Source organism: Rhodnius prolixus, unplaced genomic scaffold, assembly GCF_049639745.1.
Source record: "Rhodnius prolixus isolate KJV_2025 unplaced genomic scaffold, Rpr scaffold_8, whole genome shotgun sequence".
In the NCBI taxonomy this organism is placed as follows: domain Eukaryota; kingdom Metazoa; phylum Arthropoda; class Insecta; order Hemiptera; family Reduviidae; genus Rhodnius; species Rhodnius prolixus.
The window spans coordinates 26,648,427-26,669,614 of NW_027411593.1; the positions used below are offsets into that span (position 1 = coordinate 26,648,427).

At 33.2% G+C, this 21,188-nt stretch overlaps 2 protein-coding genes across 6 annotated transcripts in view; one reads left to right on the top strand and one right to left on the bottom strand.

Moving 5' to 3' along the window:
• The window catches only part of LOC141451058 (retinol-binding protein pinta-like), a 71,495-nt gene extending 62,579 nt beyond the window's left edge, over positions 1 to 8,916 (top strand). For both annotated transcript variants that reach the window (XM_074122084.1, XM_074122085.1), the window contains one exon: positions 8,442 to 8,916. In XM_074122084.1, the coding sequence (XP_073978185.1) occupies positions 8,442 to 8,599 (158 nt within the window). In that variant the 3' untranslated portion in view covers positions 8,600 to 8,916. The remainder of the gene's footprint in view (positions 1 to 8,441) is intronic.
• The window catches only part of nAChRalpha1 (nicotinic acetylcholine receptor alpha1), a 389,306-nt gene that overhangs the window by 91,468 nt on the left and 276,650 nt on the right, over positions 1 to 21,188 (bottom strand). For all 4 annotated transcript variants that reach the window (XR_012456510.1, XM_074122086.1, XM_074122087.1 and 1 more), the window contains exon 3: positions 10,544 to 10,588. Coding sequence is in view for 3 of the 4 variants with exons in the window: in XM_074122086.1 (XP_073978187.1) it covers positions 10,544 to 10,588 (45 nt within the window). In the remaining variant the exon portion in view is untranslated. The remainder of the gene's footprint in view (positions 1 to 10,543; positions 10,589 to 21,188) is intronic.

Sequence of the window (21,188 nt, forward strand, 5' to 3'; positions counted from 1 at the left end):
GAACCGATTTAAATCAATGAATTGTTCGATTAAAAAATCTTTGCCTCTTTGCCTTTTAGGGAGAAGTACTGCAATCCTAGTTTATTTTTCTTACTCCTCTTAAAAGGAAGTACTGAAATCGCAGTTTAATTTTGCTATTTACGTACAAATACCTTCCTATGTTATTCAAAACGCTTTCTCAAAAAAATTGTTATTGAGGATGGTTTGGGAGCCGCAACTACAATCATTCTTTAAAAAGATCTCTCCAGTGGTAGTTAACACCTTAACAGGTTATAATGATAGAATTGCTAATTCCAAATTTTAAAAAAATCTGTAAAGCAGATATGTAACTTTGTAAAATAGACAAAAAGGAAAATCTATCCAAAAGGTACAAAAATCTCCTTAACAAAAACTTACAGTTTAAAATGTTAAGTATAAGGGTTGATTAAACGCCAAAAGGTACACAAATCAGCGAGTACCCAACATTTCATTAATACTTCATTAATATTTAAGTAATTCTACTGCATTAATTTTCATTAATAAGTTATTTTTTAGAATTTATTAGATATCACAGACCCTTATGCTGGCCACTTCATTTATATTATTTTTTTGTTATAATTATGATAAATCACATATAAGTACATGCATGTTAAAGTAAAGATAAAGTTAGAGTAGGCTACTGTCTTGAATTCGTCTTACCGAAATATTCGTGAGCACAATTAACACACAGTTAATAACAAGTAGATTATTAAACAATAATTATTCATTTCTCTATTGTAATTTAATTTAGTCCCCCTAATTTTACTTATAGTAAAATACTGGAATAATTAGCTGTCCTAAATATATGCATATCTTATTTACTTTATATTACATATATACAACATTGTGGGAAGAACACCTAGATGGAGGATGTAATTGAAGAAAACTATATTATTTGCGATAAAGCCAGATAATTATTACCTATTATTATAAACGTTTGACTACAAAATCATTGATGTTTGTTGGTGTAAGCATTTTTTTAAACAAGGTTTTGAATTTTTTAGCCTCATATTTTTATTTTATTTTTTATAACGTTTTTCTTTTTAACCTGTAATTAATAGTTTGATTATTATAAATAACTAGATATTACAGTCAATCTACAGTGCTACTTGAACATATATTTTGTAGACGAAAATGGCCAGCATAAGGGTCTGTGACATCTAATAAATTCTAAAAAATAACTTATTAATGAAAATTAATGCAGTAGAATTACTTAAATATTAATGAAATGTTGGGTACTCGCTGATTTGTGTACCTTTTGGCGTTTAATCAACCCTTATACTTAACATTTTAAACTGTAAGTTTTTGTTAAGTTACATTCATATTTCATTGCTAGCTCTGCTATAGACTTAAGCACATAAATGTTGGTGGAGAATATAATGTCTTCGTAGCGAAATGGTGCATCTAAATACCTGTATATGTCGTCAAACATTCGTTTCCTTTCTACCACATAACCTGGACATATCATTATTATATGTTTGAAATCCTTCTCCTCAAGAGGAGAGGACCTTTTGTTGATCCTGTGTAGATATGATCCGCACACAGCGTGGTTCGCTCTCAGCCTGCTTATTGTCATAAAAACCCATTTATTAGTGACATCCATGGTTGTCTAGGTAACTGATCTGCCATAGTTTTATAGAATCTCCCTTTATTACCATTACTGTAATCTTTCTGCCATTTTTGTAGTGCTGCTTTTGCAATTATACACTTGTATCGGTGTGTGGTAATTTATAGTTAGCCATTTCACCACTATTGGTTCAATATTTTATTTTTCGAAAAAATCATCCATCCAAAACTAAACTATACCACGAAAATTTTAATTGATTTTCTCAAAAAATTAATTAGATCGCTACCATATTTGTAATCAAAACATTCACGTAATACTTCGTCCAAAATCAGTTAATTACAACTTGTTGCATTTGAATTAAGGAGATGATGCAGTGTGGGTTGGTTAATGGACTTCAGAGAAATAGAATGAAAAGACTGATGCTGTGAAAGGAGGTCAAATTTTGTTGCTAAAATACTTCAATGCTTTTGTTGCAGTATAAAAACAGAAATTAATCTTCTATGTTCGAATAAATGGCTGCTCATTGTAGGAAATATTTCTGTATTTTTCAATGCGATCTTAGAGAGAATCATCTCGCCTGAAGATGTCAAATTAGCCAAACAAAACTTGTCTAGGAAAATAAAGTGTAAGCTATGATTTGATCACTCTTAACAACCTAAAACATCTCGCAAAGAAAACAATGGAACTTATTACCACTCTGTTTTCCCACCGTATTGAAATTTTCTCACTTCTGCTTCATTCGTAAACCACCAAAAAACCTTCGCAATGTCAAAACTCCTGCAGATCCATCAGCCTCCTGCCAGCATTCAATGTTTGAAAGGCTTGCTCCTAAATTCATCTGTAAAACATCTTACCATCCACTTATCCTGACCACCTCACCAGACCACATTCTGAAGCTGACAGTAGACATTATTGGCATCTCTCCCTCTTCAGCTGAAGCAATATTGCCCAGGAGTTTTACTGGAAGGACTCCCAGGCATTCTACAAAGTATGGCATTAAGTCCTTTTGGTTAAGCTCAAATCTATCCTTTCCCAGCTTAATATATAAACCTAACTTTACCCTCTTACTGTGCTTATCTACTTTAGTCTTAGTCTACTTAACAGATCGCTTCTTCCAAGTTATCCGAGGCTCTTCTTCCTCTCCTATTTACCCAACCCTAGTTCTAGAAGTTCCTCAAGGGGAGTATTCTTGCTTCACTTCTCTATACCCTGCATACGGCCGATCTTCCTCTTCATCCCACCATTACTTTGTGTGTGTCGAAACGTTCTTCCGATCCCATAATTCAGATATCGTCATTGCTATCTCAATACCATCTAATCTTCATATCCATGAACCTGGTTTCGCAAATGGAGAATAAAGGATCAAATTCATCTACCTAACTTTTCCTCGTAGCGTACTCCCTTGAATCTGTCTAAACCATATTTCTATCTCTCCGTCATGTAAAGTCTGATATTACGCACTCTACCTCGACCAACGCTCAACTGGCACGCCATATCCCCTCTCGAATAGCTGGAACTGAACTTTAGTTAAGTTTAATACAAAATACTTCTCGAGAAACGATCCAAACTGACTAAACTTAACAAGAAAATTAACATTGCTCCAATTTAGATTCTCGGACTTGAGGCGCACGATTTTCTTACTAAAAATCTCGAGTTCTAACTCGATTATTTTAATTATGTATAAAATTCCTAATACATGGAAATGAAACAAGAGGAAACATGACTCAGTGACAGCTTTAAAAATAATATTGTTAAAAGGAAGCATTATCAAGCACAACTTCTAAGGGGATGATGGTACATCTAGCTCCTTATTACTTAAACGGTACATCTGGGAAAAGCCTAGCCTAAATCGGAAGGGTCTTAAGTCGAGTTTTCTCAGTAAAATGATTCCAATAAAATGGTCCTTGACCACCATGATTACAATGTAATTTTAAGAAAAATGGCTGAAGCTATTTTGGGGCGGGAAACTCAAAAAAAAGTGTGTTCAATTCGGGTTTTTCGAATTTTGTTTAGTAAGTTACAGCCGATTCCCTCAGTGAGACTAAATCAAAATACAAAAACTTCCTTTTGCCAGCCATGATTTGTTTTTTGAGATATTTTGTAAGATTTCTTACCTCCAGTAAGAGGAAGTAATAATCACACACTTTTTTTTTTTTTTAATCAGTTTTCTGTCAAATAATCTCTGTAAGTTGAAAAGTACTGACATTTTATTGAGTCCATTATTAATGAATAACTTTAAGTAAAGGTAGTCGCTTTAATATTCGATCAATCAAAATTTAAAGACCTTTTTAATATTAATGGTTCTTGACAGAGTCATTCTTCTTAAACAATTTAAAATAAATAATTTATTTGGGAGGAGCGCGTATACAACAATCAATACTAAATGTAATTAAATATATTCTGCATTTTATTGCAGTAAGTCAATGAAAAATGCAAATTGGCAGATACCAAATGGTTTTAAGATTCAATAACTAATATATTTAGGGAATAGTTTTTAGTTTTCAAATCTTTTTCCAGGATAAGTTATATTTTTTCCCCATAGGTTATTTTTAATTTATATTCTAGGTAAATTAAATACAAAGTTTTTGAGAGCAATACCAAAACTTTTATTAATTAACATTAAGCTTTATTTTTCATTAGAGATCTGTAAAGATTCGTGATTAATAAAGCTGGTTAAATGTTCATTTTGTGGTTAGAACCAAAGACTGGGTGAACTTGGTTTTGATTTTCTGCCTCTGGCCTTGAATTTATGAAGCGTTTAACCTGAGATTTATGATTCAACATGGAGTTGCAGTAAGTTTGCTACTTCTCTGTTCACCATGAAATACGACCGCTAGTTGGGGATTAAATCAGAGAAATATATGCGGATATGTTACTTTATTTATCAGTTCGTTACATCAATCAAAATAATATCGTAGCCAAAATGTATATAGCAGAAACTAGCAAAACTGGGAAGTGTTATTTTCTATTGAAATGGATTTTTAAGATTTTTTAAAAATTACATGCAACATGTAATGCAAGTAATATGGCCAGAGAGTGCACTGGTTGGCTGAAGGCCAAAATGCATATACTGGGACATGATAACGCGTGAGTTTCAATCATTCAATGATAGTTAGTCGAATGTAACTTTACTACCATAACATCCTGAGGTTCTGGCTGCAGAATTAATCCGTCAAGGCCGTACGGCTATAAGGATAATTGTAGGCCTATTAACTGGCCATTGCAGGCTCAGTAAACACATGCATCGCATGGGCCTGGCAGATGATAGCCTTCTGTAGGTTCTGTCAGGAAGAGGAGGAGGAAACGGGCACTGCACGTGTTGTGTCAGTGTGAGGGGTTTGTATGGCTAAGTGTGTTACTTCTCGGGGAGGAAAAACTAAGGCCTATGAGCTTTACCCAGGAGCCGCTCTCCAGAATTAAGAGTCTGATCAAAAGGACGGGTCTGGTCTGGAGGATGAGCTTTAGAGTACACAATAGATCCAAAGGGGTCGCAGTAGCTTAGGCTTTGAGGCCGCCCTAGTTTAATCTATCTAGGGCCTCCGAAGTTTCAGAGCAATCAGTTTAAGGAAACAAATAGTAGAAGGAGCACTAGGTAGCACGCTTGGATTAATGGATTTGAGTGTGAGGATAGAAAATGGATTTGATGCGGAGACTTTGCTATGATTGAGATGAAAAAAATTCGAAATTCATAGGGAAAAGTGTGGTTAGAAGGATTGGACAGTGCATTGATCAGGATTTTGGATTCATTAGATTGGATGCAATTTCTGGCTATCCCGTTTAGTCCAATCAATAACCAACAACTTTACAGAAACTAACTGTTAACAGATAAGTTTTCTTGTAGCTTAGTTTCAGTATTTTTCAACAATTAAATTTGTAATTTTAAATACCACATCCAATTTATGTAACCGCAGATTACCAACAGATCTGCATTACTTCCATTGCAATGAATCATACTAATAATTCCCAGACATTAAATTATTTTAAAAACTATGAAGGATATTAAAATAACTTTTATTTACTTCCAAAGAGATTAATCAACAAACAAACAAAACAAAACAAAACAAACCGTCATTATGTATTTACGTATACAAAGAGGCTGTTATAATAATTGTGGCAAGTTCCCCACTATTGTGATACTGTTACCTAAACACAAAATCCCCCCTTTACAAAGATATAGCCAACAGCTACATTAGAATTATAAATATTAAGGAAAGTTTAAGCTTGCTACTTTTAGGTAGAACACTGATTAGGTAGATTTACCTAATCAAAAGTAAATAAAAAAAAAGAAGTTTTATATCATCTCTGTTTAGAAACATTATTGTTACATAAGTTTAAGTTTTAATAATAACAAAAATAGTTATAGAAGAATAATTTTTAGTTTTCGTTATTTATTTTTGCTATGTAAAAGATAATAAACTATTATTAAGGAGTAACTACAAATTTACTGAGTAAAACTTCTTTACAGTTTCTTAAAACCTTGAAAATTGCCATTAAGCCGAAATTCAAACTTATTAACTTGTTTTCTAAATTCTTATAATTTACTTCAAAAGTTTTCCTTACAAATTTTAAGGATCCAAAAATAAATAAATTAAAATAATAAAAATTAGCGCATTTCCTCATTTGTGTGAGCAAAATATCGCAGAAAACTTTTACGCTCTATTTTAGGTAAATTCCTAAATTTAGAATTGTAATAATTGCACCTAGGTTTTTGAAAATAAACACAGCTGTAGCAAATTCCATTTAGTAAACACTGCAATACTTTGTTTTACTGCATAACAATAACAGTAATTGCCTAAAATGTATTAATATTAACTTAACACACGTAAATTTTTAACAAGAATTTCATAAGTTTTATATTTAATATGGTATTAGCAACTTTAGAATTGTAAATAAGTTAATTTATCGAGATTTAACTAAGTTTTCCACGAACGACAGCTGTTTTTGAAGTAACAGCGAGAGAATTGAGGGAAAGTAGAACTTAGTTTGAAACCTTTCAAGGATAACTAAATTATATTTTGTAAGGAGTTTTGTTATAGCTTGTTAGTTACTTCGTAAAATGAAAGAGTGCGCTAATTTGGGCACCATTTTGATATATCTTAGAATTTAATTTTGGTTTGAGTTTCCTTAACTTTGAAAACAATTTGGTTTATGAACACGTTTTTACTTCTTTCTAATCTTCACATTCATGGTTAACTTAATCTCAGAGACACTAACCAAATCTTCTTTAAAGCGCTACTCAACATCTCCAGCTACACAGAACACATTTCAAATACAGAAGGCACTTGCTAAAAGCACCTTTTTTACCACTATAAGGCACATCAGTTATGGTAAATAAATAATAAAACAACGTACTAAGGTTTTTACTTTTGTCAAAAGATAAACTGAGATCACTTGGGAAGCTTTCGAAATGGTTTTTTTTGCAAGAACTCAAGACAGATTTAAGTTGGTTGCGATAGGCTCTAGATTAGTGCAAGAAGAACGTTTTCAAAGCTAACCTACAACTACTTATTTGCAAGAATGTAGTAATACGAGTAAAATAAGTTCTTGTAAAATCCATCATCTTTGATTCCCCAGCGATTACGCGCTATCATTCATACGCATAATTTTATAAATATAAATTGTTTTAAGTCATGAAGGAGCCGGCGTAAATCATATTTCATTTTTACTTGTACGTATTATTTGTTTTATTTTTATTCATCTATTTATTTATTTATTTTTTAATGATTTAAGGCGCGTCAACATCTAAGGTTATTGGTGCCCGGAGCTTTTTTTTTTCAGTGCACTGCCTGCCTCCGGACAGTGTTCTCTCGTTACAGACAACACTGTCCATCACCGGACAGTGATCTGTAAGAAGCTCCTAGGAAGAGAAAATCTAAGGGTCAGCGGCTGGATTTGAACACGGGACCTCCGCGTGGGAGTCCAGTATGCTAACCTCATAGCTAATCCCTTCTCTATCTATTTATTGATTACTTTTTCATGTCTTTTAATTTTTATTTATTTACTAAGTACTTATTAAATTTAAATTATTTGTTGAATTAGCTGTATTTAAAATTGATTCGGTGACCATTTTCACATTGTGCTGTGATGATTATCATTATAATAATTATTATTTTTTTGGGGGGGGCACATCAACAGCTGAGGTTATTAGCGCCCGGAGCTTTTTCCAGTGCACTGCCGGCCTCCGGACAGTGTTCTCTCGTTACAGACAACACTGTCCATCACCGGACAGTGAGCTGTAAGAAGCTCCTAGGAAGAGAAAATCTAAGGGTCAGCTGCTGGATTCGAACCCGGGACCTCCGCGTGGGAGTCCAGTATGCTAACCTCATAGCTAATCTCTTCCCTTCATTATAATTATTACTATTATTATTACTACTATTATGACTATCATTACCTATTAAAACATATGACTGATCAATAACTGGGTGTCTAGGAATGAAGATAAAAAATAAGGTAGTTGTAATATCCAACATATCGCAATGTCATTTTCTGTCGCTGACGTTCAGAGTGTCATTGCTAATATTTTTTTTACATGCTGCAATGCAATATGAGGAATCTCAAGAAATCTGCCAGCCGGAAATGGCTGATGTACAATTTTCGATTACCTACTTTCCTTACATAACCTTTTACCGCCCATTTTTTTTTTTTGCGATTTTATAACCGCATAACATGTCTAGCTACCTGAACTTGATGTAGTATGTCAGCATAATCCTTATTGCGGTATCAGTTGAAATGAAGTTATTTTTATCTCACTATAGCATATAAAAATTCTATCAGAATGACAAGAAAAACCTCATCATTATTTTTAATGTATTTAACTATTCAAAATAATATAACACAAAGAAATATTTGTTCACAGGTTTTTGGGAGAAAAAATTTCTAGCCTATCGTGATTGGTTCCTGGATAATGATAGCATAAAAACTGATGAATCTAAAAGAATTGGCAAATGTAGATACGAAACAAACGATTGTACTTTTGGCAATCAAGGATCATTTAGAAAAATCGAAGTAGATTAGTTTGGTCTTGGGAGTTATCATTGTTTGTAAATAAAAATGGCAATAACGAGTGTAAATATATATTTGAAAATAAATCATTTGTAGTATAATAATGATTATAATAAGAAAAATAGTAGTTTTAGAGTGTAATGGTATCAGTAAAGTAGTATAATATTAGCAAAATTTGAAATTAAATTTTGTATTGAAGATAAAGTACAGTTGTGTTTTAAATTAAAATATACTTTTTTTTATTTAATTATAATAATGTGATTTAATTGTGCTTTATGTTATCAGTTATTAATGTAGATAATAAAAAGTAAATTTAGGTATATTAATAATTTTTGTTTTTATTTTAATACATTTTCTTGCAATTCCTTTTAGATGCGATTTTTAATGGAGAGATTTTAGTTCAGTTATTCGGATTTCCCTAACCCATGACTTGTTCTTCCACAAATCGGGTTGTTTTTCCTTACTCTTTCACGGAGTTGAGCAAACACCTCACGGTAGTAATGTTGATTCATTATAATCGATATTTTCATCCGTTTTGGACGTGGAAGGGCGACCCGGGCGGTCATCATCTCCGACGTCTTCTCGTCCATTTTGGGAACGCTTGAACCACTCAAAAACTCGTGCATGTGATTAACATTCATGGCCATAAACTTCTTTTAATAAAAGATAAGTTTCAGTAGCGGTATCATGTGAAATTTCACGACAATTCGTTGCTCTACTACATGTGTAGAGTATCATGTTTTCGGCAAAACGAAACTAACACCTCTTACACAAACGACGGTTCCGGTCAGACAGATTTCTCTACAAACACGTGAGACGCTGCAATCGAAAGAGAAGGCTTTACGCTGCACAGCTGTCGGTCGTTAGGATTTGGCGCGTGCATAGTTCTTCTGTAGCAGCATCAGTCTCGTTATTTAATAGCCACACCTCGTAAAATGTATCAAAAAAAAATATTTGAATAAATTTAAATTAACATTTATTTAGAATTGTTAATAGATGAATAGTTGAATGAATAGTATGTTGATATTTGAGATGTTTAAGTGAGGAGTAGTTTATCAAGAATTAAAACCTTGGCTTACATTTACAAATAGCTTTATTTGTATTTAAGTTTGTAGCATCAGTTCATTACACCTTATATGTGGTACGGGATATAAATATCAACAAAAAATTTGTTTTTCTGCAACCATGTAGGGAAGTTCTCATTACTCAATTAAAATCAGCTGTGTAATGCCCAACTTTACCTCACTGGTGGGGAAAAATTCCCATTAGTGTCACTTTCCTCACTAGCGAGTGGAAAAACTTTATTGTGCTTCCTTGATATAAGAAGTTTTGTTATTAAATATTTTCTATAAAACTTTAATAAGCTTATTTAAATTTATTTAATCTAAATAATTAAAAAAATAAAATGAAAATTGAAAGGAATATATAAATAAAAATAATATTTTAATAAATAATTAGATATTTTTAATTATAACAGTTGAAAAAGGTTATAGTGTTACCTTATAGAAATTTAAAATGGATTCTAGTGATTCCTGTTTAGTTTTTTTTTTAGTTAATAACCCTAATGGTTGCAGAAAAAATATAATATTTAACTCGAGTGTAAAGTATTTTCCTCACACTCGGCAATTTGCACTTGCACTCGCCTCGCTTCGCTAGCTCGTCCGTGCAAACCCTGCCTCGCGTGAGGAAAAGTACTACTTTCCGCACTTGTTAAAATAAATAACTATTATTCAAATACCATTTATGAATCCTTATTAAAGAATGGTACCAAAATATAGCAATAAGGTACAAGAAAATCTGAAGTCAAATTAGTTACTGCGAAGTTATGGCCTATATTTTTGCCCAGATCTTTTACTTATTACGTGCATAGCTTATCTAATACAAGCCGTAACCTGATGAAGACCCTTTATAGTCTATCTTAAAATGCTATACTTTAAAAAATGATGAATTTCTTACCTGCTCAACCCATACGTTAGTTGTCATGATCTGATTTTTCAAGTTCTGTAATAAAAAAAACAAAAAAGAAGTATTAAAAATGACAAACATAGGAAAACTTTTGAGAAAGAAATCTATCTGTGAACGCAAATAACACATAGTTGAAAAAAATTCACTTATCGCCATATATTTAAATTAAATATATATTTCTTTTGAAGTTAAAATGAATACTAAATCCAACTAATTGCGTGGCCTAACTCTAGGGTTGCCAACTGTCCTTTTTTAACACCTGGTTGCACTTGTCCTTTCTTAAATTAGGAAAGGACGCCTTTTGTCCTTTTTTCTCAGATATTGTTCACACAAATCTAATTTATGTTATTATATTTTTGATTTAAGTTCTGACTTCTGAGACTTCATCATTTGGCGTGTTGTTTTTCTGTTCTAACTGAACTGAATAGGTCAAAAGGTTATTGATGTAACGATGAACTTTTCATGAATAAACATGTAAGATATAAATGTACCCAGGCCAGATTACCAACAAGGTAGAGGGGACTTTTTCCCGGGCCCCAAAATCCTGTCTCGACGGCCCTGAATGTACCTAATTATTTTAGGGTGTCCTTTTTTTTGGAACTTTATAGAGTTGGCAACCCTACATAACTCAGAAATCTATATTTCAAGGATGCTGTTCAATTATTTTAAGAAACACAAGAAATCAATTTTTTTTTACGTATTCATTTAAATAAATTTGTATCAATGAATATGTTTATAAACAAATGGTCGGAATATAACGTAAACGAAGTGTAATTTAAATTACATTGTCTTGTTATACACTATATTATTTTCTCTTCTAATTAAGTTCCTTGCTATACAAACAAAACGCTCTTTATTGGACGTAAAGATCTAGTAGATTCTTTATCTTTTACAGATAAACATGTGGCAGATGTATTAAAATCTAATTCACAAATTGAATTCAATTCTCTTTAGGTCATATTTATCACAAATTTTTTTGAATTTATATGTATTTGAACGTACAAAAATTCATAAATTAATATTTATGAAAAATTTACGCAGATAGTTGGACATTTTTATGCAACGTATTCATCGGGGTGCAGATAATTGTGAGAATACATTGTATTGTTAGCTATCAATGTCAAGATCTGCCCTCAGTAACTGTTATCTTAAAATAATTTGCGAGAATCGGCTATAAATGAGTATAAATGCCAACTTTTGTTTATGTATTTTATACTCTTTTTTTTTTCTAACCTTAGGCATTTATTAAAAATATTTTACACATTTTGAGTATAATGAAACATTTACAAAAATAACAATCAAACTGTGGCCACTATCTGTTACTGATGAGGTAATATTTAATAATTTTTCTTTAGAAGGGCATCTCCTCGCCTAAAGACTACTAAATTTCTGAGAAATATCTTTCAAGTAAAAGTTGCCTGTTAAATTTATGCTTTTGTAATCATGATAGAGAGAGTTTAAATTAAATTGAAAGAAGACTTTTGCGAGAGAATTTAAAAAATAAGAGTAAATCTTTTCTGCAAAATTGAAATTATTCTAAAACTAAAAATAAATAGAAATTAGTCTCATAATTTGATTCTTAATAATATTATAAAGATGGTAAGAAGTCAGTACAAGGAGGAAATGGCATAACTAATTTTTAAATAATAAAATACTTAATTGTTTAAGGCCCAACAGATTTGTCAGTACTTCATAGAAGAGTGCACAGACAAATTAGTTATATTAATGAGTTTTGTGCAACTTAATAATTAACAGAAAAAAGAAAGAAACAGAACAGCTTATAAGTTCGATGAAATAATTATTATAAAACAGCTGTCGTCAGGTGGAAGAGTTAAAAAAAAAAGGAGATTCGGTCAGCAGTTGGGTTTAAGAGTGGAGGCGATGTGTGCCACTTTCACTTCCGTTTAGACCTGTTTGATTTATACATTGCGTAACTATTATGCGTCTATAATATAATGCACGACTCTAGAACTTCTTTTTTTTTTTATTATTATTATTATTAAAAAGAACTACTTTGGGAATCAATACCCTTTTAACGAGTGATACGTAATTTTCTTATCGATAAATATTTGCGTATTTTAAGAATATATCGATTGTAAAACCAATTTCACTCAATTTTTTTTTGTTTATTTAATAAATTACGTTACATGATTTTACAGCACGCAATAACGATAGTTAATTCGTGTTTTTTTTAAATATATATATAAGGATTATAACTTAATTAAAAACTTTTTCAACGAGCTGTAACTACGCCTCAATAGTCGAGCGGTTAGAGGCGAGGCCTGCTAAACTAATATGTATTGTGTGTAGTAGGTTCGATTCCCGGTCCAGGCTTTAGATTTTATTTAATGTTTAATATGAGAACTTTATAGTAAAGTATGTTTGCTAGTCGCCACCGTCCACGACACCTAATTTGGTAGTCGGACATATAATCTGTTAGGAGAAATATAGGGCAAGTCTTTTCCTATTCGAAACTTAATTTAAATAATTTTCTCTTTAACTGGCTGACCCTCTTCGAATGCAAAATTAATCTTATTCGAACAATGAAATTGTACAAATTTCATCATGTCTCCGAGTATTATTCTATTTTTGATAGTTATTCGCGTTTGAGTTGCAGGGGATACTTACAGATAAACACATACACAAAGACCAAAGCAAAGGAATTATTCTTTTATACAGGATGAACCAGTAAGTAATTTCCATAGGTCTTAACTATAAAGTATAGCTTATGCTTCGAAATGGTATCAATTTTTAGAAAATTTATCTTTCTAACCGTGTCATGAGAAATTACGTTTGTTTTGCAAGAAAACGTTTACGAGCACTCAACAGTTGAAAACATTGAAAACTCTTTTAGATGGAATTTTTAAAGTAGATTCTCTTAAAATAAGGAAGTCAAAGGTTGCAAATTGGACTTTAAACATTTACTTCTGATCTCACTGAAATATTTGAGAAAATATTTGGAAATATTTTAAACAAGTAATTGTATTGTAATTTGGAGTAAATACAAACTACATGAATTTTTGCTTAAGTACCTGAAATTAATTAATTTAAAAATTGACTTCTTGTTCATCTAAAAGAGTTTTCAATGAATTAAACAATTTGATAACTAAACTCTTGAGTGCTCGTGAACACGTTTTCTTGCAAAACAAATGTAATTTCTCATACGAAGATAAAAGGAATCCCGGAAAATGATATACCGTTTGAAAGCTCATTAAACAAGGAAACTTTTTATAAAAAGTGCCAGCACCTAGGTCTGATAATGATCACGTAAGGGCCTAATGAGTTTTCTTAAAAATTTCGATTACTTTTATTTTCCCAGTTTCCGGAGGAAGACTGGGACTGTTTGGAGAATAACGTATGCTTCAAAATGGTATCAATTTTTAGAAAATTTATCTGTCTTTCTAACCGTGTCATTAGAATCGAATTCGGACTAAAACTTTCTGAGTAATAACATTTTATTGGGAAAAAGTAATGATTTTAGAAAAAAAAAATTAAAAGTGACATCACTCAAGAACAGTGGAAAAAATGAAGTTGGCCAATACATCATTGAACTCCACTTTAGATGTACTTCATGCAGTAGGCCTATGGACATTACTTACTGGTTCACCCTGTATATTTTCATATAAAATCATTTACATATATTCGTGAACAATTTCCTTTGTTAAAATTACCACAAGGAAGGGGTCGCCCCTGTTGCCAAAGAAGGAGGAAACGGATTTGAAGCAGGAACCGTAATTTAAAGAGGATAAATTATAGGAAGTTACATTAACTAAATTATGGGAACTTAAAAGTTTCTTCTCTCCAGGAAAAAACTATTGTTAAATTCAAAAATCCATTATTATTATTACCATTATTTTGTATTAATGAAAATATTATCGTATGGTTAGGTCATACATAAAGATGTTTTAACTAAGGTCAAGTGAACTTCTACCAAAATATTCTCTCAGAGAAGATTCTTTTGTTCTTTGATTTATTTATTTTGCTTACACTTATTTGTTAGAGAAAACAAAACGTTCCAAACATGCAGAAACACTTTATGGACTAAAAGCATCTCATAACGGTTAAATTGAATATGCAACAAACGCAACACTGTCTTTTATAGTTGAGTAACATAAAGGTAAAAGAAGAAAGGCTAATTTAGGTTAGGGTAAAGTAAAGTTTACTAACAATGCGGAAAGCACCAGAAGATCGGAACAATTTGCACGATATGTGATCTCTTTCATTAATAATAAAGTGGGATTCTAAATGGTTTTGTATCTCTTAAGCTATTTGATTCCCATCTTGAGACTGTAGAAGGATCTACAAAACCACACTATATTCACCTCACAGTCATTATTTACACTTTTATCTGAATCTTATTGTAGATTCACTTTACTTCAATACTCAATCTAAGCTAATATAAATAAAATAATAAAAGTTTCATTGATAAAAATGTCCTAACTTTCAGTAATTGTAGGTAATTAAAAAAAAATTACACGTTAAATATTTAAATTAAAATGTTTTCCATTTATAATTATCCATATTAATGATCTGAGTCAATGACAAATATTGAATTTGACTTCATAAAAATAATTTACAATAATATTTCTTAATTTGAGATAATGTATTTCAATTTTGTTTTAATTTGAAATTTACAATGGTAATCTGGTACCACAAGTAACATGTACAGAAATTGTGTTTATAAACACAATTGGAGTATAAAAAAGTACCTAATGGTAGCACTCCCAGGTAACTCAGTTGGTATACTTCTGAAGGAAGATCGTATTGGATGGTTTACTGGATACCAAATATGGAACGTACGAAGGATTTTGGATTGCAAGAACCTGGTTAAGTTATAATGTTTGCTCGTTCTCTGTAGCTCGGTACCGTAAGTTCAGGTCATTTTGGTTTGTCTGAACCGATTGTTTATTTTCTATTTCCATATTTTGAGAGTGAGGATTCCAAGTAGGTATTCTGTCTATGTACCTCTCAATTAACCAGTTAAGCGTGTTTGTATACACGTCAAACCAAATCTCTATTACGGTGCGTTCGACGTGTATACTCGTTGTGAAAAATATAAAATTCCCATTAACTATAAAAACTCGAAAAACTCAGTTGGTACATGTTTGTCACCGCATTAGAGATTGGGAATTATGCACACAAATAGAAGCTCTCAACTCTTGTGCAATGCCGTTTTAACCTTAGATAGTGGTTCAGACCTCAGTTCGAGCATGATTGCATTTTGCAAGAATTCAAAGCTCTTTTCTTCCTTATACGAGGGTCGTTTGAAAAGTCCGTGCAAAAATAAAAACTACTTAATTTTTTGGGGTAAACCTTTTTTATTTTTCAACATAGTCTCCTTTTAGGCTTATACACTTCGTCCAACGCTGCTCTAGTTTGTTGATCCCTTCCGAATAATAGGATTTGTCCAAGTCTGAAAAATAGCCATTCGTTTCTGCAATCACCTCCTCGTTTGAATAAAATCTTTGCCCGCCAGCCATTTCTTCATATTAGGGAACAAATAGTAGTCCGAGGGAGCCAAGTCTGGAGAATAGGGGGGATGTGAAACGAGTTGGAACCCTATTTCCATTAATTTTGCGACCACAACTGCTGAGGTGTGAGCTGGTGCGTTGTCGTGATGGAAAAGGACTTTTTTGTGGGCCAATCGTGGGCGTTTTTCTTGCAGCTCGGTCTTCAAACGGTCCAATAACGATGAATAATATGCACCTGTAATAGTTTTACCCTTTTCCAGATAGTCGATGAGGATTATTCCTTGCGAATCCCAAAAGACAGTGGCCATAATCTTTCCGGCCGAAGGAAAGGTCTTCGCCTTTTTTGGCGCAGATTCCCCCCCTTGGTAACCCATTGTTTAGATTGTTCTTTGGTCTCAGGACTGTAGTGATGTATCCATGTTTCATCCACAGTGACGAAACGACGCTTAAAGTCCTGCGGATTCTTCTGGAACAGCTGCAAACCGTCCTTGCAACACTTCACACGATTTCGTTTTTGGTCAAGCGTGAGTAATCGCGGCACCCATCTTGCGGATAGCTTTGTCATGTCCAAATGTTGATGCAAAATATTATGTACCCGTTCATTCGAGATGCCCACAGCACTAGCAATCTCACGCACCTTCACTCTTCTGTCATTCATCACCATATCATGGATTTTATCAATGATTTCTGGAGTAGTAACCTCAACAGGGCGTCCAGAACGTTCAGCGTCACTTGTGCCCATATGGCCACTCCGAAAATTTTGAAACCACTTATAAACTGTTCTAATCGAAGGTGCAGAGTCACCATAATGTTTATCTAGCTTCTCTTTAGTCTCCTGAGGCGTTTTGCCTTTCATAAAGTAGTGTTTAATCAACACACGAAATTCTTTTTCGTCCATTTTTTGAAAATCACTCGACTTCCTCGATTCAAACGAATGCCAAACACAAAGAAATAGACCGATCTGGCTGAAACTTGGTGTGTGTTCTTCCAAGAGATGCTACTAACTAAACATAACCTCGATACGCGCCAGTGGTGCTATCTCTCTGACTTTGCACGGACTTTTCAAACGACCCTCGTAAAAGCTCTTGCGTTCTCTAGTTAACTAGAGCAATGCATACGTGAAGCGGTACAAGATTTTGGAATGAGCAAAGAATGCTCTGTAATCTCAAACCCCAGAAATTGCAGCAAAATTGCTTGCAGTGACTATTATGGCGTTGTAAACTTTTGGTTATTTTGCCATGCCTTCGACGTGTATACACGTCGTGTCTGATTTTGATTCCACACACACTGTGGGGGGTTCATTTTAAAACTAAATTCCACGCTTAACCGGTTAAAGGATGCTATCAGAGACAGAATGAAGTATTTGGTTGAAATAAAGAGGTAGCCGAGCGGTTAGAGGCGAGACCTGCAAAGCTAATATGTATTGTGGTACTGGGTTCGATTCCCGGTCTAGAGGCCTTGGATTTTATTTAATGGTTAATAAAAGAAATTTACAGTGAAGTACGTTTGCTAGTCACCTCCGTCCACGACACCTAATTGGTGGTTGGACGTAAAGCCCGCCTGAAAAAATAGGCAATTACTTTACTTTTTTTCACTTTACTGAAGAGGTTGGAGAGGTACTTCTTCTAAGAATATCAGAACTTAGGCTTAGAAAAATCAACTAACTGTAGACCTTTGTTTTCGTTGAGCTTAAAGCTTCATTTTTTAAACCATTTTACCAAAAGAGAGCGTTAGTTTTCTATACTTTTTGTGAGAAATAACTCTGATATGAGAAATCAGAGATAATTAGAGCAGCACCGTCTGTAAAGAGAATAGTTTTGAGTTGTTCGGGATGTCTGCCGTGTTGACTGTGTACAGGATAGAGCCTAATGTGATTCCTTTACTAGCAGCTGCTTCGGCTATTTGGAGAGGTGAGAGAGAAGATCCAACCATTACATGAAAGAAAGGACAGAGAGATAGGCTTGAAGAGGATAAGGTAATGGGAGAAAGCTCTTCAGCTGCGAGATCAGCCCAAGGTGTCCTACTCGAACTAGTAAAACACCTGAACAACATTATTTCCGCTTAAAAGAGGAAGTGATATATCTACAAACCAATGGTATTGCAGATTACTGATTAATTATTGATCCAACGATTGATTAAATAAACTTATCATTAAAAAGTTTTTGTTCGTTAAAAAAAAAATTATATAACAAGGTAAAATAAGAAAAAAAAATGTATTTTAACGTTTTTGTTTTCTTTCTTCAAAAGAAAGAGCTGACATTTTAAGAATATTTATGTAATCCGACGTTTTTATATTTATGAAATAATTTCCTAGAATGGTCTTGTAATTGGTAGCGATACTTTAAATCTTTAATGATTTCCGAAGCCTGGTTATGTTATGCAGTTTTTTAAGGCTAATTGTGTCATTAAAACTCTTCTGGGAATTAAAAAAGTAAATTAAACAAGTAATGAGTTACGCCTATCTTTTGAGACAGTCTTTAACACCAACATCCAAATTAGGTGCCCTGGACGAAGGAGACTAACAAACGTATTTGACAAATGAATACTTTTATAAACCATCAAATAATATCAAAGGTCTAGACCACAAAACATCTTAGCTTTGCAGGCTTCGCCTCTAATCGCTCGGCTTTCATAGTGCCTATCTCAGCTGTGATTTATCGGGTTGATTTTTACTTTTTCTTACTTCGGTAGTAATGTTTCCTCTCATAGTAAGGGAAAATATATAAATAATAAAATATGGTGTAATATGATTCCTCTTAACCCAGTTTAGTATTTAAATTTTCTTAAGATGGAATTTATACTTTTAAAAAAGATTAATTGCAATATTATTTATATACGTTCAGTTTATAAAATGTTGAAGGTAGCGAGTTATCACAGCTTCCTCCCGGAGGACCACACTACTCAATGTTCTCTGAAATAACAATTTACAAAATAAAATGTGATGGACTACATACATCTAATTCCAAATTCAAATGTAACTTTTGGTATTATCTCTCGCAGATGTGTGGCCATTTTTGTTACATGGGCTACAATGTTGCAGCATTGTTTACTCGTTCCACAGTATTTGGGCACTATTTTAGAGGTATCAAGAGGAATTGTTTAGGAAATTTTGTCCCATATTTGATTCCTATTTGTTTGTTTTTTTTTGTTATTCTTTTGCATTGGCTTCCGCCATACAGCCAGCGTCGCCTAGGTGCTTATCACTAGAATATCACTCTCCATTCTTACCTACAAATACATTCGCTTCACACATTCATCCCTCTACTATATACAACTATTTACATAAACTACAGCTAATGGATGGATCAGTACTCTATATTCCTGTCATCCTTATAGCTTAACCGAAATTAAAATCACGTAATCCTTCTGTAATCATTTTCTTCCATTCATTCTAATCGGCTATAACTTCTAAATACATTCATATTTCATTGCTAGCTCTGCTATAGACTTAAGCACATATATGTTGGTGGAGAATATTATGTCTTCGTAGCGAAATGGTGCATCTAAAGCACCTGTATATGTCGTCAAACATTCATTTTGTAATGGGTTCAGATGACTTGAAGAGGAGGTTTATGATGCGGGAATTAGTTAGAGATTTGATAGATAGATAAAGAGTTGATATTCGGAAAATAAATATATATATTTTAACAATAATTTAGAATGATTTAAATTGTAACTAGAATGCACCACTATAACGACGTTGAATACATATATGTTTAAACACTTAGATAGGGACGCGCTCGCGGTGTAACTCGCTGGTAGAATCTTGAGGTTACGGTGGTAGAAATCTGAAGAATAATCATCGACTGATGCCCCACTTCCTGTAGAGAGACCATATATAGCCCTCACCACACATTGACAAGTCTTGTAATTACGGGTCACACTAAAACATCTCTTGCCGTGTGTTGACCCTAGTCTTGAATAGGCCGGTGAAAGGTGTTGGATGTTGTCAAAGGGCTGTAGCCAGGTAGTCACTGTATACTGACCATATAATGGCCCTTTTGAAAGCGGTGTGTCTTTGGCGGGCGGTCCCTTTTTGCCCGTGCACTGACCGCGGCACTAGCGTCTGACTGGCACCACTAGTTATAATTTTTATAATTAAAAATTATATTTTTTTCTTCTGTTATCACATCACAATTTCCTTTCCACCACATAACGTGGACATATCATTAATATATGTTTGAAATCTTCCTCCTCATTGCAATCTACGCAAAGAGGAGAGGACCTTTTGTTGATCCTGTGTAAATATGATCCGGACACCGCATGGTTCGCTCTCAGCCTGCTTATTGTCGTAACAACCCATTTATTAGTGACAGTTCCCTTAAACCATGGTTGTCTAGGTAACTGATCTGCCATAGTTTTATAGAATCTTCCTTTATTACCATTACTGTGATCTGTCTGCCATTTTTGTAGTGCTGCTTTTGCAATTATACACTTGATATCGGTGTGATTCCTATTAATAATAAAAAGTAAAGTAATCGCCTGTTTTTTCAGGCCGGCTTTACGTCCAACTGCCAATTAGGTGTCATGAACGGAGGCGACTAGCAAACATACTTTACTGTAAATTTCTTTTATTAACCATTAAATAAAATCCAAGGCCTAAGACCGGGAATCGAACCCAGTACTACAATAGATATTAGCTTTGCGGATCTCGCCTCAAACCGCTCGGCTCCCGTGGCGCCTATTCATTAAAACTGTCCGGTATAAGAGTTGATAGTCAAAAAGTGCACGAAAAAGCGTAACGTTGAAAAATATCCAAATATGGCAATTTTTTTCTCTTTTTCTATAAAAGATAAAATTCCCAAATTTTCTTTATAATGTAGAGCAAATCCTCCTTTATAACTGTAATTGTTTTCCAACATAATTTATAGGTGGCAAAGACATAATTGACAATAATGTCTTTTTAAAGAAAATTTAATTTAAAAAAATGAAAAATGCATTCAGCGAAGTAGTACTGTCGATTGGACCGATCATGAACAAAATCTGTGATTTGGACTTTCTACGATTTTTGAGTTTTAGTGGTTACTTGCGCATAAACCCACATACCAATTTTGTTTTTAAAACTACTTTTTCGATCTCAGAGGACCTCAAAACGAAAATTTACGATGAATATCCAAAATAAAAAAACCTGCGCCATTACTCTCGTTAAGAGAGGGTAAAAAAGG